At 45.4% G+C, this 17,800-nt stretch overlaps 1 protein-coding gene across 1 annotated transcript in view; it reads right to left on the reverse strand.

The window, feature by feature from the left end:
• The window catches only part of STK4 (serine/threonine kinase 4), a 218,867-nt gene that overhangs the window by 51,969 nt on the left and 149,098 nt on the right, over positions 1-17,800 (reverse strand). The window contains exon 9 of the mRNA XM_086932548.1: positions 4,780-4,960. Coding sequence (XP_086788674.1) covers positions 4,780-4,960 — 181 coding nt within the window. The remainder of the gene's footprint in view (positions 1-4,779; positions 4,961-17,800) is intronic.

The raw sequence follows: 17,800 nt of genomic DNA on the forward strand, positions 1-17,800 counted from the left end.
GTTATAATCAGCATAAAACAAAATTTTGTATATCAACAAAAATCAAAAGGAATGTTCACTATATAGTGGCATAAGCAAATAAAATACAGGTGCAATAATAAATTATATGAACAACCAATTATGCAGACACAAAGAGGGATTTTATAAAGCAAACAAACAATATATATCAGAATAGGGATAGTAATTTTTGGAAAACTTGGCAAGCCACCATCCAGGCTAAGTTGCGATAGGAAGAAAAATCATGTGGGCTGGTGGATTTGAAAACTGCCATATCACAGGTGTGCTGTGTCAGACCCAGACCATGAGAAGTACTAAATATTGGCATTTATAATTTGGAGTGGTCTGGGTACCAGTGAGTATCAAGAATAGGATGGGTTGTGAATTATTGGCTGAACTCCTGTTCTTCCATCCCTGAGAGGAATTGCACAGCAAGCACGCTGGGGCAGGAAGCCCTGATCAGGTGTTAGTTCTTTCTTCTGTAGTTTGGAACAGACTTCAAAATTTAAGATTAAAACCCCTACAAAACCGACCAATAAATAGAGTATACTATTATTTTGAAGAAAGTTAATCCCCAAGAAAACCTAAAAATGGAGTGAGATGTCATTCTCGAGGAAGATATGAGCATGGTATTCTATAAAGTAAGGCAGCTATAGAATTGAAGTGAGCAGAGTCTTCACTTACATGAGTCATGTTAACACAGCTGTGGCACATGATACTTAGGAACTTTGGATTTTGAATAAATCATTTTAACCAAATACAAGTATTTGCTCTCAATCTTGGAATACAATATTGTTCTTGATCTGTTCTGGTTCATCCCTGCTCTCCCTTTTCTCCCCAGATACAATGAATTGGAGAAGGGTCCTCAAGATATTCTATGATCTCTGCGGGACTGTAAACTGATTTCGGTTCTTGGTTATTAGCAGTGGAGCAGCTTCTTTAATTTGCAGATCTGTCAATATAATCTCATAGGATTAGGATTCGAGAAGGACACAGTCCCCTCAAATAATTTCTCCCCCCTGGGCGAAAATGCTAACAAAGTAATTGCTAAGGAGAATGTACTAACAGACTGGCAATCTATGGAAATGGAGACTTTTGTAGATATCCTTAACAGCATTAGATCCGGCTCTCCTCAGGACCCTATCCCTGCGTCTATTTTAAAGCAGTTGGATTCCTCCATTCTGGACGTAATTAGATCTTTATTAAATGCTTCGCTAGAGGAGGCTGTGATTCCAGATGACTGGAAGTATGCTATGATTGTCCCTCTGCTGAAAAACCCAGAGGGGGACCCAGAGATTTTTTCAAACTTTCGACCAATATCGTTACTACCATTTTGTTCGAAGGTTTTGGAAAAGCATGTCAATAATCAGCTATCCAAATTTGTCAATGATAACAATCTGTTACATTTCTCACAGTCTGGGTTCAGAAAGGGACATTCTACGGAGTCAACTTTACTGGGGGTCACTGAAGCCATCCGAAAGGAATTAGATGGAGGGGGCACGGCGGCACTCATTCTTTTAGACCTGAGTGCCGCCTTCGACACCATCTCCCACCAGACCTTGACTCGCACGTTGGAGGATATAGGAATACAAGGGAATGCCCAGAGATGGCTGGAACAATTTTTGTCACATAGGACTTTCCAAGTATTCTCTAAAAATAACTCCTCTGACTCATAATTCTCTGTATGGGGTACCTCAGGGCTCTATATTGAGCCCACTTTTATTTAATATATATGTTACCCCACTAACTAAGGTTGCGGAAGAAATGGGTCTTACTATTTTTTCCTATGCGGATGATACGCAATTAGTGTTCTCCCTAGCATCTACAGACAAATCTGATCTCTCTACCCTTCGCTCTGGACTTTTGAAAATGGCCGTCTGGCTCTATGATAATAAATTAAAACTGAACGCAGAAAAACCAGAACTACTCATCTTTGGCAATCAGAAGAATCTATGGGGCCCCACTCATTGGCCAGTTGAAATGGGCCCGCCCCCGGTCGCGGTCCAATCTGCCCGCAATTTAGGTATAATTATTGATAATAAATTATCAATGTGTGCACATGTTACAAAACTGGATGCAACTTGCTTTGCCATCCTTAAATGGTTAAGGAAAATACTATGGCAACTACCTGATGAAGCACAAAGGAACGTAATACAGGTCTTAATAGGGTCTCGATTGGACTATGGAAACATTCTTCTCCTGGGAGCCAATAAAGATACTATTAACCGTTTGCAGATTGTACAGAACCCCGCAGCTAGGGTGCTTCTTCATCTCTCAGGGCGTACTAGTATCTCAGAGCACTTAAAAAAGCTGCATTGGCTGAAAATCGCCAACAGAGTGAAATTTAAAGCACTCTGCTGTATGTTTAGGATCAATATGAATGAGGCTCCTTCTTACTTGTGTAGCTTAGCTCTGAAATATGTACCATTGCGTGCTCTTCGATCCATGACACAGGCCAAATTTGTTGTTCCTAGAGTTAAGCGAGTACGCATGGGCGGACGCTCTTTCTCCTATCTGGCCCCTGTCTTATGGAATGCCCTTCCCCTTAATCTGCGGCTGGAATCAAACTACCTCAAATTCCGTAATGGAGTGAAGTCTTGGCTTTTTGATCAGTAGCTCTCCCCTCTAATAAGCTTTCAGTTCCTGCAATCAGATCCAAGGCGCCGGGAAACCCTCTGGGTAGCTGTTGCGCCATACAAATGTACAAATAAATTAAAATAAATATTAAATAGTATGTATTCAGTTCACTACCCCTTCAAATGATGCTTGAGCTTGGAACCCTGATTTCTGGTAGCTTAACCAATGGGCATCTTAATCTGTCTCATGCCCATGTACTTAATTCTTCCTATGAGCCTGAAGGAAGTTAATATGGACACATCAATAAGAGCATGCACCTCAATGTAATGACAAATGTACTGGCAGTATCTAGTCTAACTATTTACAGGCAAGCCCCATCATCATTATCCTGTTGGGACCTTCGAGATGTAAATGGAGAGAAAACCACTAAGACGACGACAGCAGGTGGACTGTAACTTTTCACACGATAAACAGCTTTTAATCAAAATAGAACACACTGTCCGATTTGACTCAACATGGGACTGGCCCAGACGGTGGAAACCGATACAAACTAGCAAATCGTTCCCAGCCTTGACATCAAAGTATGGTCTCTTTGAGAAGGTTACATTCTTCATTCCAATACAAGTCTATCGCTCAGTCCTCTCCACCTCCTTCACGCTTACAAAATTAACCTTTCACCGACACCCCTCTTAGTAGACTAAGCTCAGGAGAAGTATATTATTTTGCAAAATGGCACAGAAATTTGAATTCCTGTCATATTTTAGCAAAGTGAGCAGCCACGTATAAGAAAAAATTACACTCACAGGTACATATTAGCATCATACTACAAATATATGTTAACATATACTTGTATTTAAGAAAATGTCATCCTGTATTTTAACCCTCCATGCTGTCTGCCTGCTCAGCTGTTGCCTAGAATTCATGAAAGACAGCATGGAGAGTTTCTCACAAGAAGCACCATTTTATTTATTTTTCCGCTTTTAAAAAAACAAAAAACAGAAAGGAAACACACTGTTTAGATCTGTATTTATCTGTAAAAACTGAAAACCAGAAGCCTTAATTATTAATAAAAGTGCTTCATCGCATACATGTGCAAACAGCACTTTTTTAAAAACCAGAAACTGCAGTTCATTCACTTAACCCCTGTTCCATATATTCTGCCTTTTCGGGACAGCCAATTTAAGTATATATGTCTATTATTCTAAGCCTGTTTCTGGATGGTAACTTTGGGAGGGTAAACTGTACCACCCGATGAGTGCTTGGGAACTGCAGATTTTCAGGGGAAAAAACATGATCTAATTATTACAATTTGAGCTGTTCCATTTGTCAGAATCATTTCAGCAGATGTTAAGACTATTCAGAGCGTTTCTACTTAGCACACACCACAAAAATAAATCTGGTCCTGCTCACAAACATTTGTAAAAGAACCACTGGTTTTGTTGTTCAGACCACGGCCGCGACAACAAGCCCTGTTCCAGGGTGTTAAATTGTCGGTCAGCCAAATCATCACTAGACTAAGGGTGACTGAAGCAAGAGTTCACAAAGCAGGAGTAGACCAAAGACATTCATGATCCAAGGAATACAACTTTAACTTAGAAAAGGTCTTGATTGAAAGTTGCTAGCAGGATAATGGAGATCTTTAGAAGCAAACCTTAAATGGACAAAACACTCTGTAACTGTCTATTTGCCCAGAAGAAAAAGTACAAAACTTCTGGAGCCAGCACCTTACCATTAAAAGTGATTTGCCTTGTGCTGGGAACACATTTCATTTAATGTGGGCCAGCTAAACCAAGTATTCTGACCTAGTACACGTTCTTAATATCGTGATGTGGTGAGGGAGGTATATACCTAGCATTACAAATAAACTGCCTTACTTTAATAAAAATTTATAATTCTTGGAAATCTTCTGGAATAACACTACCCTCGTAGTAAACATATAAACAAGTCACTTTAGCCAAACTGATGTTTCAAAAGGATACCCCTTAATATTTTCAACTCCAATTCATTTTAACTATGGGAGGGATTAGCCATTTAACATATGGTGTAGAAGAAATGGTTTGATGTTCTAGTTTGCAATTACTCCAGTAAGTTCGCATGCACTATCCTCTACCAGTGAAATCAAGAACATGCTCCAATGCAGGAACAATACTAACTCTGGAGTTTTTCAAGGTATACGAACTCCTCAACAAAACGTAGCTTTCTTACTTTTCATGGTGCCCGCCTCATCTTCTTCACTGTTTATTACCATCGTTCCCAGCTGCTGTTCCAATGTGCCTTCATGCACAGTCATGGTACTATCCCCACTGCTTGATGCACTTAATGGCCGCATCGTCATCATGTCACCCTTAGCATGCACCATAGTGCCAGAATCCATCTCATCCTCTTCCTGGAAATTGACAGGACAAAAAAAAAAAACAGATCATAACACAATGTGGCTATTTTCAAAATAAAAGCACTAAAATTATAAATAAAAAATAATGCATGAAAAAAAATATAAAAAACGGACACTAATCGATTATTACAAATCAGAGATACTGAGTACCTTCTTTTCAAAGAAAAACTGAGAACCAATCTTCTATTGCTTCCATGGAAAAATAGGCAACTTTAAATTTTTGTTTCCAAAATAAGTCTACTGCTAATCATACAGGATTTTTGTCATGCAAGAAGAACGCCTTTATGGTGCAGTTAAGTTTTAGTTGATGGACAACTGGCCACCGACCTCCTCCCGCTACAAAAGCCCGCTGTATCTGTATTGTCCTCAGCCTACCTCTCTTTCTCTTCGGTTGTCTTTCGTGCTTCCTGCACACCTCCTTCTTTTGGCCTTCTGGGCCTTACTATCTCATGGTTTATTTATTTCTGAGTTCGATCTTATTTAAAAATTAAACCTGATTGCTACTGCTCTTGGTATTGTGCACGACCTTTCCTGTTGACTCAATGCTGCCTGGCCTCCGGGATGTATGGCTGAATAGCGGTGTACTTTTTCTATAAATAAAGGTTTTCCAAAAAAAAAAAAAAAAAAAAAAATAGTCCATCACTGCTCTCTTTCAGGAAAGAAGTGAAAACATGGCTTTTCACTGCCATCTAGATCTTAGTCCTGTGGTATCCCGAGTCTCTTTGAATCTACCCAGCGCCAAGACGCCTATGGGCAATCGCGCGCTTTATAAATTTTATAAATCAAATCAAATCAATCAAATGGCTTCAAAGGGTGTATTAGTCTCTTCAACAGGCGTTTATAATGCCAATGAAAGGCATCAATCTGATGGTATAAGGAAGTCTCCTTGTACACTGTGAATCAGCACCAGCCAGAGGGTTCAGACTGTTCAGTCCCAACTCCATAGTAGGGTTATAGCTAGAAAATGAGGCTTAGACTACGGGTTGTATAAGATACGGCCCTGGACCCAGCAGTTTGAGGCAGTAAACAAAACGTTTACCTGAGGTTGCCAGAACTCTGAGAAAAAGGGGTGGAGGTGTCACAAAGTGGGCTTTCCCGACATGGTGTGATAGCTTGAGCACAGGATTACTACTGCAGATATTGGAGTTTGCTACGGGAAGGGCCACTGGATCAGTGGTGGTTCGTCTGCTATGGCGGAGGAGCATCGCCCCACTGCTTTTAAGCAGTGAATAATATAAAATCTTAATAACTTAGAGTTCGTATCATTTTATGCTTCATGTCCTGCTGCTTTGGCGGGGCTGCTCTGCTCTTAGAGCAGGGCAGGGCAGCGGGGAAGTGGTTTGCCCACTCCTAAGTGAGCAATGACAGTTTGGTCGGCCCTCGTGGGCCGCTCAAACCAGTCTTGCGCACTTTCCCCCTTCTCGATGCAGGCTGCATTACAGCCTGCATGGAGAATAGGCCCACCCCTCCAGCCCCTGGCTGAGCGTTGTGTCACGGCCCTCAGACCAATCACAACGCTGCATTGTTATTGGCTTAGGGGAGAGAGCCTCGCTGCCTGCTTCCTGTTCCTGGAGTTAGAGACAGGAGAGCAGGAGCAGAGACGCGGGACCCGGCCTCAAGGTAAGTTTATTTTATTTTTATATTCCCCCCCAACCCCCAAACCACCCACCCCAAGCGACCCCGCGAGCCATGCCAGCCACCACTGCACTGGATGCCACACAAATCATTTTACTGTGAAGTTTGTAGATCTTATTCCCTATTTAGTCAAATGGTTTTATACATTCTTCACTCAATATACACTTGTGGCTAGATATGCAAATACCTTTTGCAGTTGCAAACCATGCTAATCACAAAGTCACAGAGTTTGCAATGGGAAAAAGGCTTTTTATAATGTACAAAAGCCCTTTAAGAATGGGAAAAGACATTCCTGTTTGTATAAGGGATTTTGAGCCCCTTTCTGAATCACAAATAGAAGGTGTCATAAAAAAGGTGTCACCGTCCTAACTAGGCGCCCAAAATGAACTCATCTTTAATCATGCCTAGGGTTCCCATGGAATAAGGGAGAAATCTTGGGGGTACAAGAGTCAATGAACAAGTTACTTACCTTCGGTAACGCTTTTTCTGGTAGATACAATATCTGCCTGTGGATTCCTCACCTTGTGAATATCCCCCTTGCGTCAGCAACGTTCGGAAAATTCTTCGTAGCACGCCGGCGTGGACGACGTCATAGGAGCACGGCTTCGCGCGCGACTCCGTCTGACGTCACCGACTCCACATAAGGCCCACGTCGGCGTGAGGACGTCAGTTCCGCCCTTTTTTCCGTGCCTTCGAGGCACCCGGACGGACCAACAAGTACATATATATATATATATATACACAATGTACACAGTACATGCAAAACAAATGCATTCAAAGTGCAAAACTATACAAAATCAGATAAAATCATAATTACATTTGCACATAACACCAGGTATAGCAGAGTGGACAACGGGGAGGCGGGTGGGTCAGTGAGGAATCCACAGGCAGATATTGTATCTACCAGAAAAAGCGTTACCGAAGGTAAGTAACTTGTTCTTCTGATAGATACATCTGCCGTGTGGATTCCTCACCTTGTGAATAGATTCCCACAGCAGTCCCCACTCCCGGAGGAGGGTGTCCACTCTGCTACACCAGGAAATCTTGGAGAACAGAGCGCGCGAAGTGGCCGTCCCTCCTCACCTCAGCATCCAAGCAGTAGTGCTTTGCAAAAGTGTGGAGGGAGGCCCAAGTCGCGGCCCTGCAAATGTCCTCAACAGGAACACCCCTAGACAATGCAGAAGTAGCAGACTTTGCTCTAGTTGAATGAGCTCTAATACCCTCAGGAGGGTCCTTACCCGCCAGAGAGTAGCAAATCTTGATGCACAGGATAATCCATCTGGAAAGTGTGCGCTTGTGCACCGCTCTGCCCTTCTTGCAGCCAGCAAAACCCACGAAGAGCTGATCGTCTATACGATAGTCTTTAGTCCTATCAAGATAGAAGCTAACCGCTCTCTTCGGGTCCAGGCGATGAAGCCTCTCCTCCTCCTTGGAAGGGTGTGGGGGAGGATAAAAGGTAGGAAGGGTAATGGATTGACCTAGGTGGAAGGGAGTAACCACCTTAAGCAGAAAAGCAGCCCTGGTCCTAAGAACCATTCTTTCAGCATGGATGGACAAAAACGGGGGCTTGGAACTAAGAGCCTGAAGCTCACTTACCCTCCTTGCCGAGGTAATTGCAACTAAGAAGACCGTCTTAAAAGAAAGAAGCCTCATTGGACACTTGTGTAAGGGTTCAAACGGCGAACCCATCAGATAGGTTAACACAAGATTCAAGTCCCAATGAGGAACAATAAAGGGAGAAGGAGGGAACTTATTAGTGAGCCCCTTCAAAAATCTTAAAACCACAGGTGATTTAAAAAGAGAGGGCTGATCCGGCAAGCAGAGGAATGCCGATAAAGCCGAAAGGTATCCCTTGACAGTGGCAACAGCAAACCCCTGCCGTGCCAGGGAAAGAGCAAACAACAAAATATCAGACAAATGAGCCTTTAACGGGTCAACATCCCTCTCCCTACACCAAGACACAAACTTATTCCACCTATACGAATAAATGGACTTGGTGGAGTCACGCCTGGCAGAAAGTATGACATCCACCACATCGTTAGGGAGAGAGAAAGAGTTCAGATTGCCCCGTTCAATCTCCATGCATGAAGGTGTAATGTCTGGAGGTGGGGGTGTAGAACCTGCCCCTCCATCTGAGAGAGGAGGTCTGCCCTGAGAGGGAGACGGAGCGGCGGGTGAGAGGAGAGGTGGAGAAGATCTGTGTACCACACCCTTCTTGGCCAATCCGGGGCGACCAAAATGACTTGGGCCCGGTCTTGGCGAATCTTCCTCAGAACCCGAGGAATCAAGGGTATGGGAGGAAACGCGTAAAGGAGCTGACCTCTCCAGCTCAACTGAAACGCGTCCCCCAATGCTCCTTGCATCGGATACTGGAGACTGCAGAATGACGGGCAGTGAGCATTCTCGCAAGTGGCAAACAGGTCCACCCGAGGAGTCCCCCACATCTGAAAGACGTAACGAACAACCTCCGGGTGAAGCCTCCACTCGTGGTCGGCAGAGAACTGACGACTGAGAATGTCTGCACGCACGTTCAGAACCCCGGCCAGATGATTTGCCATCAGACAAATCTGGTGGTCCTGAACCCAGGACCAGAGGCGCAGAGCCTCCCTGCAGAGACACTGCGACCCCACTCCTCCCTGCTTGTTGACATACCACATCGCGGTCGTGTTGTCCGTCAGGACTTGAACTGACCGACCGCGAAGGGAAGGGAGGAAGGCCTTGAGTGCCAGACGTATCGCCCGTAACTCTAGAAGGTTGATGTGAAGCAGCCTTTCCTCTGGAGACCAAAGACCCTTGACCTCCAGATCCCCCAGATGAGCACCCCACCCTAGAGTGGATGCATCCGTTATCACCGTGGCCACCGATGGTGGAAGCTGAAAAGGCTTTCCTTGAGACAGATTGCCTTCCACGCCCCACCAAGACAGATCCGCTGCAGTTTCTCTGGAGATCCTCACTGACTCCCCGAGATCTCCATTGTGTTGATACCACTGCCTGCGGAGGCACCACTGGAGTGCCCTCATGTGCCAGCGTGCATGGTTGACCAGGAGAATGCAAGAAGCCATCAGACCGAGCAGGCGAAGGACCTTCAGGACCGGAACAACCGCTCCATTGTGAAATAAAGGAATCATTTCCTGTATGTCGCGAATCCTTTGCGGAGGAGGGAATGCACGACATACAGTAGTGTCCAGTACCGCACCTATGAACAGGTTGCGCTGGGAGGGCACCAGGTGAGATTTGGGCACATTTATTGAAAAACCCAACCTGAACAACAGCTGCGATGTTTCTTGCAGGTGATGAAGCACCTTCTCGGGCGACTCCGCTTTGATCAGCCAGTCGTCCAGGTACGGGAATACAGGTATCCCCGACCTCCTGAGATGTGCAGCCACCACTGCCATCACCTTGGTGAAAACTCGAGGCGCAGTAGTAAGACCAAACGGAAGGACCGCAAACTGGTAGTGTTGCGATCCCACCGTAAAACGGAGATACTTCCTGTGCGACTTCAGGATCGGGATGTGAAAATACGCATCCTGCAAGTCGATCGACACCATCCAGTCTTCTTCCAACAGCGCTTGAAGAACCTGCGCAAGAGTGAGCATTTTGAATTTCTCCTGCTTGAGATAGAGATTCAAAATCCTGAGGTCCAGGATTGGACGTAACCTGCCATCCTTCTTGGGGATCAGGAAATACCGGGAGTAGCATCCCTGACCCTTTTCCTGCTCTGGAACCACCTCTATCGCACCTTTCTTGAACAAAGCCAGGACTTCTTCCTGCAAGCGAACAAGGTGGTCCTCCGAACAAAAACCCTGGCAAGGAGGGTAATTGGGAGGGAACTCCTGGAAAGGAAGTGCATACCCATTTTCTACGAGATTGAGAACCCAAAGATCCGAAGTAACCAATTCCCAATCCCGTAGAAAATGAGTAAGCCGACCCCCCACCGGAGCCACATGATCCAGAATGGCGGATCTAGGGCTGCTTTGCTGCAGGGGGAGGGGGTTGGCTATTAGAGGAAGAGGAGGAGGAGGAGGAGACCTGGCGCCCACGACCACGGCCCCTTTGCTTTCCTCTGTAGGATTTATACAGAGGATACTGGCGCTGCTGCTGCTGCTGCTGTCCTTGATTGTAGGGACGAAAATTGGATCTGCCAAAACCCCTATACTTTCTAGTCGCAGAGCCCCTCGTCTGAAGGCCCAAAGACTTCGCCGTAGCCCGACTGTCTTTGAATCTCTCCAGAGCTACGTCAGCCTTCTTGCCAAAGAGACCTGTCCCATCAAACGGTAAGTCCAACAGAGTAGACTGAACGTCAGTAGAAAAATCAGAGAACTTAAGCCATGCAGCCCTTCTTGTAGCCACAGTGGAGCCCATAATTCTGGCAACAGAGTCCGCCGTGTCCATACCACTCTGTATGACCATACGAGCTGCAGCCTGAGTATCAGCGACCACCTCGTTAAAGTTCTTCTTATCGTCCTCTGGAAGCTTAGCAGAAAGCTGTTTGACAGAGTCCATCAACGCGTGAACGTATCTCCCCAAGAGGCAAGTAGCATTGGTGGACTTCAAGGCCATGCTACCCGAGGAGAAAATCTTTTTAGCAGACTGGTCCAGTTTTTTTGAGTCCTTGTCTGCTGGCACCTGAGGGAAAGAACCCGCAGCCCTGCTGGAACAGGCGGCCTGCACTACCAGACTCTCCGGTGCAGGATGCGAGGAAAGAAATTCAGGGTCATCAGGAGCCACCCTGTAACGCCTTGCCACTGACCTGGAAACTGCAGGAGCAGATAAAGGCCTCTTCCAGACCTCCTTTATCGGTTCAGTCAATGCATCCGTAAAAGGAAGCGTAGGCTCCACAATAGAAGAGGGCGAATGCAACACTTCCGTAAGGATGTTGGGCTTGTATTCAACTGTGGGCAAAGTCAAGCCTAGCAACTCTGCAGCCTTCTTTATGATAACATGATAGGGTGCCAAGTCCTTAGATGGTGTGTCAGAAACGGTTGGCAAACCCCATTCAGGAGAAAGTTCCAAGCCACTTGCATCCTGAAGGTCCTCAAAACAATCCCCCTCATGCAACTCTCCTTCCTCAACCTCGGAGTCCACAAACTCCTTCTCCTCCAAGAGGCGTTGTGCCCTGCGCCTCGACCACTCCATACGGACCGAAGTCGATGGATCCGGTAACGACTCCGACGGCGCCGGAGCCGACGTCGAGCGAGGAGCCGGAGGACGGGAAGTGCCACGATCCGAATCCACCCGAGGCCGATCCGGAGTCGGCGAAGCCGCATGCGAAGTCGACGACCTCGGCGGCGCCGTACCGAGCCAAGGAGTGCAAGGCGTCGGCATAAACGGCATAAATGGGGCCGGGGCATAAGCCTGGGGCACACCCAAATTGAAAGACAAAGGACCCATGGGACCCATAGGCGCACCAGCGGGGTACATCGCCCTCGAGTAAACACCAAACATGGCGTTTAAAAACTGCGAGGGATCCTGACCTGGACCTGGAAAGGGTGGGTACGAACCCAACGGCCGCTCCGAAGGAGGCTGATCCGGCAAGGGCGCACCCTGGCCCTCTTGTTCTTCAGGCTCCACAACCGGAGTCGGTGCTCGAGGAACCTCTTCTTCATGCACCGATGAATGGTGCGACTCCAGATCCGGTTCCGGCTCATGAACTGGAGAACCAACGTGAGATTGAGCTGGAGAAGGAGACACGAAGTCCTTATGATGTTTTCTCGACTTCTTCCTCGAATCCGAAGACTCCTTGCCAGAGTGGTGTCTGGAGTGATGTTTACTCCTCTTATGCTTCTTTCTCGAGGAGCCCGAAGCATGGCCCGAGGCCGACTTGGAACCGGACCTCGACCTCCCTCTGGACCTTGATCTCTCTCTCGACCTCGACTTGGCCTTCGAAGCCGACCTCGACTTCGCCCTCGAAGCCGACCTTGACTTCGACCGCGACCGTTGTCTCGACTTCGAGCGCCTGGACACTGACCTCGAAGACCTTCCGGCTTCCCTTTCCTTCACCTTAGCAAGCAGAAGCTTCGCCTCCCGCTCACGCAAGGCTTTGGGGTTCATCTTGTCACAGGAACGACAGTTCTTGACATCGTGTCCCGAACCAAGACACCACAGACAGACGGGATGCGGATCGGTGATCGACATCATCCGGGTGCAGGAACCACACTGTTTGAAGCCTGTCTTCCTCGACGACATCTCCGGCGATGAAGCGAAATCCGATAATGAAACAATTACAGCTAAACAGCGAATAGATACAAAAGTATCGCAGAAGATCCCAGAAACCGTTAGCGTCGACGACGCGGAAAAAAGGGAACTGACGTCATCACGCCGACGTGGGCCTTATGTGGAGTCGGTGACGTCAGACGGAGTCGCGCGCGAAGCCGTGCTCCTATGACGTCGTCCACGCCGGCGTGCTACGAAGAATTTTCCGAACGTTGCTGACGCAAGGGGGATATTCACAAGGTGAGGAATCCACACGGCAGATGTATCTATCAGAAATATATACACATAACTAAATCCCTGTTTTTATCAGAACAACAAGTTATCACAAGCTACCAACAAGTGGTTGAGCCCATCCTAACAATATATACCTACTCAGTTGGGGAAAAGGCACCTACTACTAATTGTAGGTGAGGTGTCTTCTCTTAATAAATTAAAGTATCTGTGCTGTAGCAGGAGAATATGCAATGAGATAATCCCACATAGGTAATAATGAGGAGCATGCGCTTATCCATCTCACTCTCCTGAGATGTGTCTAACTTTTTTACGGCTTACTACCTTGAACAAATTGTGTGATCAAATGCAAATATTCATTTACAGTGCTTCATTTTTCCTTATTGCATTTGAGAGTACTTCGCTTTACGTGAGCTCAGGGTGTGTGCAAAACAAGCACCTCTGTTGTGTCGGATTTAAATAGATTAGATTGTTGTTCCATGTAAGAATCTAGGTCACATACGGGGTACACATGGCAACTAACTTACCTCTTATTTCACTAGTGGTCTGCTGTCATGGCGTGGTGCAAATAGATTTCTAAATTCATGTTTAAAAAATAACATAATAAATGCCTCCTCTTGTAATAATATAAAGTGATGTACTAAACTGAAACGCTTCAGCATGTTGAGGAAAACTTTTAAATTTAGAAGAGTCTTTATCATTATTTTATATGGTGTTAATTGTGCAGTTTATGTGCCAAACATTTTCTTGGCTCAGCTCCTGAAATAGCTCTTACAGCCCAGCCAGACACTCTGCTGTCCACTACTCCGGCCATCAGAGGGGGCTGTTTAGAGTGTGACAGCCAACAAATTCTTGGCTTGGCAGTTGGGTCCCTGGGCCCAGAGTCGGATCTGCTATTTTTAATTTCTTGTTTCTCTTATTTCATGGAGACGTTTTAACTTTATTTATTGGCTTGGGAAATTAAATATATACAGTGACTGGTTTCCTAAAAAGCAGTAAATCTTCACCAATATTTATTGAATAAGCACATATTTATTGACAAATGTTTGCAGAAATAGGCTTGGGAAGCTGCGCCATTCAACTTTCTAGAAATACTATTGGAATCAGACATCTAAAAGTGATGGGATGAATGCATAGTTTCAGGAATATTCAAATAATCGTGTTACTCATTATTCCCAAAACGATGGTATAAACGGCAGATTCATGAAAGACCCGTTTTGCGAGTCTGAAATAGACTCGCAAAACGGGATTCATGTAGGAATCGCAAAATTAAATGCGATTACTACAAATTCCTTATTTGGGATTAGCAAATTGCTAATCGCAAATAAGGAATAACCCCCCATTCATTCCTATGGGCCAAAAGGCCCATAGGAATGAATGGGGAGTATTCCTTATTTGCGATTAGCAATTTGCTAATCGCAAATAAGATAGCGATTTGAAGGGTGTCAGGGGTGTCCAAAGGACACCCTGTAGCACCCCTTAAATGCACATTTCAACAGGTGTTGCGCACACACATGTCCTAAGGACATGTGTGTGTGTAACATGCAACTTAGAAAAATGCTTTTAAAAGCATTTTTCTAAGTTTTCGCTATTTACCACGAGGTTTGACCTTGCGGTAAATAGCGGCCGAAATTTCCGAATTCGCAATTTTAAAATGTTTCAAGAAGAGCATTTAAGGAATCTCTAATAGAGATTCCTTAAATGCTATTCCTCGCAAATTTGCGAGTTTCTAAATAGCGATTTTTGCATTTGGGATGATGAATCCCAAATGCAAAAATTGCACTCGCAAAGGGCCAGATTCTCAGAATCTGGCCCTTTGCGAGCGCAAATATGATTGATGAATCAGGCTGTAAGTCTCTTTACTTAATTATGTGCCATTCGCAGTAAAAATTAACAGTGAATGGTGCAATTTGCAGCAAAAATTTACAGTGAGCGCACTGGATGACAGAGCATGAGTGGCTGTGGTCTGTGATACTTTTGTATAAATGCATCCTCAAGCCATAAATTGCAACGAGGCTGCATTTTGCCCTAAAATGCAGTGCAAAACAGAGATTTTCATTTTGCGTAACTGCACACAATTTCACATTTATTTAATGTAATTACACAAAAGCAAATGTCACACACCCCTTATTCTTACCCATAGTTTTTTGCCCACTGTCCCAATTTAGACAGAGATCCACCTAATGCAAATCAGTACTGACCCTGCTCCTCATATGAGAAGTCCATCCTGAACTTTGGTTATCTCACCCCTCAACCCTGTGGCCCATCACTTTCTTTAGCTGGGAAATTCGAGATTCACCCGAATCTCTATGGCTAAGCTACACCCCTGCTGCTCTCCCTGTTGATCTGTTGGCTGGCCCACCGCTAGTGTCCTCGGAGGCAGATGCCTGCAGCGGTCAGTGATGGACTGTCATCAATAGGGTGTTTGTCCTAGACTCGTTGAGACGACTCGAGGAAGAGCTGTTGGAAGAGGACAGCAGTTATCCACAGGAGAGGAAAAAGCAAAGGGTGCACTTGATCCGAAGGAGTCTTTGGATCGGTGAAAAGGAGTGAGGCACCGGAGATGATCTACGGAGGTGGTGAGAGCTACGAGGCTGTGGGCAATAGTGAACCTACCTCAAGGGAAAGGAAATCTGAGAAACATTTTGGGAGGACACCGTTGGAGCACAATAATGTAGGCAGTCTTAAGACACAGATCTAGAACTGAAGAGAACTTGAGAAGAGAAACTAAAAAAACTCATATCACTGGTACAGAAAGATAGTAAGACTAAACAAAATACTAAACATTTACACAGTGAATTGTGCCTGTGTGCTAAGTGGGTGAATGTCTGAAAATATTACACATGGTGGATAAGAAACAAATGAAGACAGAGGTTTAAACTGATGAAAGAGAAAACTAGGTATTAAAAGGATTCCCATATCATTCCATTAAGAGTGATTACATCTTGGTAATTATATCTAGAGTGGTTTTACTTTGGAAGGGCTTACAATTCGCACCAATGAAGCCAAAGTGTGCTTTTTTAAACCTCCAGTTTTACACCATTGTTAACAAACATATTTTGTAACTACACGAGGTGTGCACTTTCTGGAGTACCGGGAGCTCCAGACGTCATTTTAGAATGCTGGAAAGGGCTGAAGGCTCACGCTGAAACCATACTTCGATAGATGCTTTTCAAACTATGTTGCACCCGGTGCACTTGAAAAATGTTATTGCATTGAAAGAGGAGATAGATTGCCATCCGCATCGCCCTGCTATGTTGCCCCCATTCATACAGTAGTGGCTTGTCTACTTCCTTATAGAAGCCGTGATGGTTGGTGTGCCAGAATGGTTAAAAAATTGTTGAAGACAGCAAAGAAAAACAGTTTCCTAAATTTAGATCAGAGGCACAGCAACAATTCAAAAAATTTCTTTGAGCTCAAACGCATTCCAAGTTGTTTAAGCTTGAAATATTTGTCGCTTTTTCAGGCAAAACTCGCAATTCTTGTTGGGAGGAACTCGTACAGATCCAAACTCAACAGAACTCGGAATAGCACCAAGCTAGGAAACAAGAAGAAAGCACAAAAGACTTAGACAATGGTTCAATTGCTAGCCTACTTTTGAACAGGGTGTGGTCAAACGCTCAAGAAATGTACCACAGATGACCATGCAAAGCCTCACGCCTCAGCATATATATCGGAACTCCGGGAAAACCATGGGCCAGATTTGCTTCTCCCCTTCCGATCTGCAAATCATGTCTGCGGATTTTGCCCACCTCTCAACCCATACCCTGGTTGAGGATGCCATGAACCTCCATTCGTATTTGGATACTATCCAGTTGGTTTGGCTATCTGATGGACAACGGGAATTTCTGAATTCCCCCATCACTGTGGAAGAAATACACCAGGTTATTGCTGACCTACCCGCAGACAAGGCTCGGGCCTTGACAGGCTGACTGCAGCTTATTACAAAGAATACCCCCAGCTCCTAGCCCTCAGGCTCCTCAACATGTACCAGGATGCCTTACATACGGGAGCTCTTCCTCCATTCTTGAGAGAGGCCGTCATAGCCACACTTCTTAAACCTGAAAAGCCAGCAAATCAGTGCTATTCTTACTGCCCTCTGTCTCTTATAAACACTGACAATAAGATATTTGCCAAGGTTTTAGCAAACAGATTGCAATTACTACTGCCTGTGATGGTGCGACCTGACAATCCGGCTTCATCCCCAGGAGGTCGACATCCCATAATCGCTGAGCCCTTTTTGCACTGACGCACCACTTGCATCCACAGATCACAGCTGCAGATGCACTGCTAGACACCACAACGGCGCTTGATTCATTGGAATGGGCATACCACTTCCCACTACTGCAGAGGCTGGGTCTGGGTACTAGGTTTATCGCACAAATCCAACTCCTATATACCCTTCAGGCTGCTCGATTGTGCCTCAACTGGTTCATAGCGGAACCCTTTCAAGTCACACGGGGCACAAGACAGGAGTGTCCGCTCTCCCATTTATTGCTCGCCTTCCACACTACTGTATCACAACGCAAGTTGATTACACGCCTTTATCTCCACATGCAACAATCTGCTCCAGAGTCCATCCCAAAGACTCGGGAAGCCTGGTACGCGGACCATGGCACCCCTTGACTAACGCCCAATGGTCCTTTTGCAGTAACCAACATGTAATGGTATCACCCCATTACCGACTCCACCTACACTTTACATTTTTACAAAGCCTATACCGCATGCCCACACAATTATTCCAGATGGGGCTCA

This window comes from Lissotriton vulgaris, chromosome 7 (assembly GCF_964263255.1).
Source record: "Lissotriton vulgaris chromosome 7, aLisVul1.2, whole genome shotgun sequence".
NCBI lineage: Eukaryota > Metazoa > Chordata > Amphibia > Caudata > Salamandridae > Lissotriton > Lissotriton vulgaris.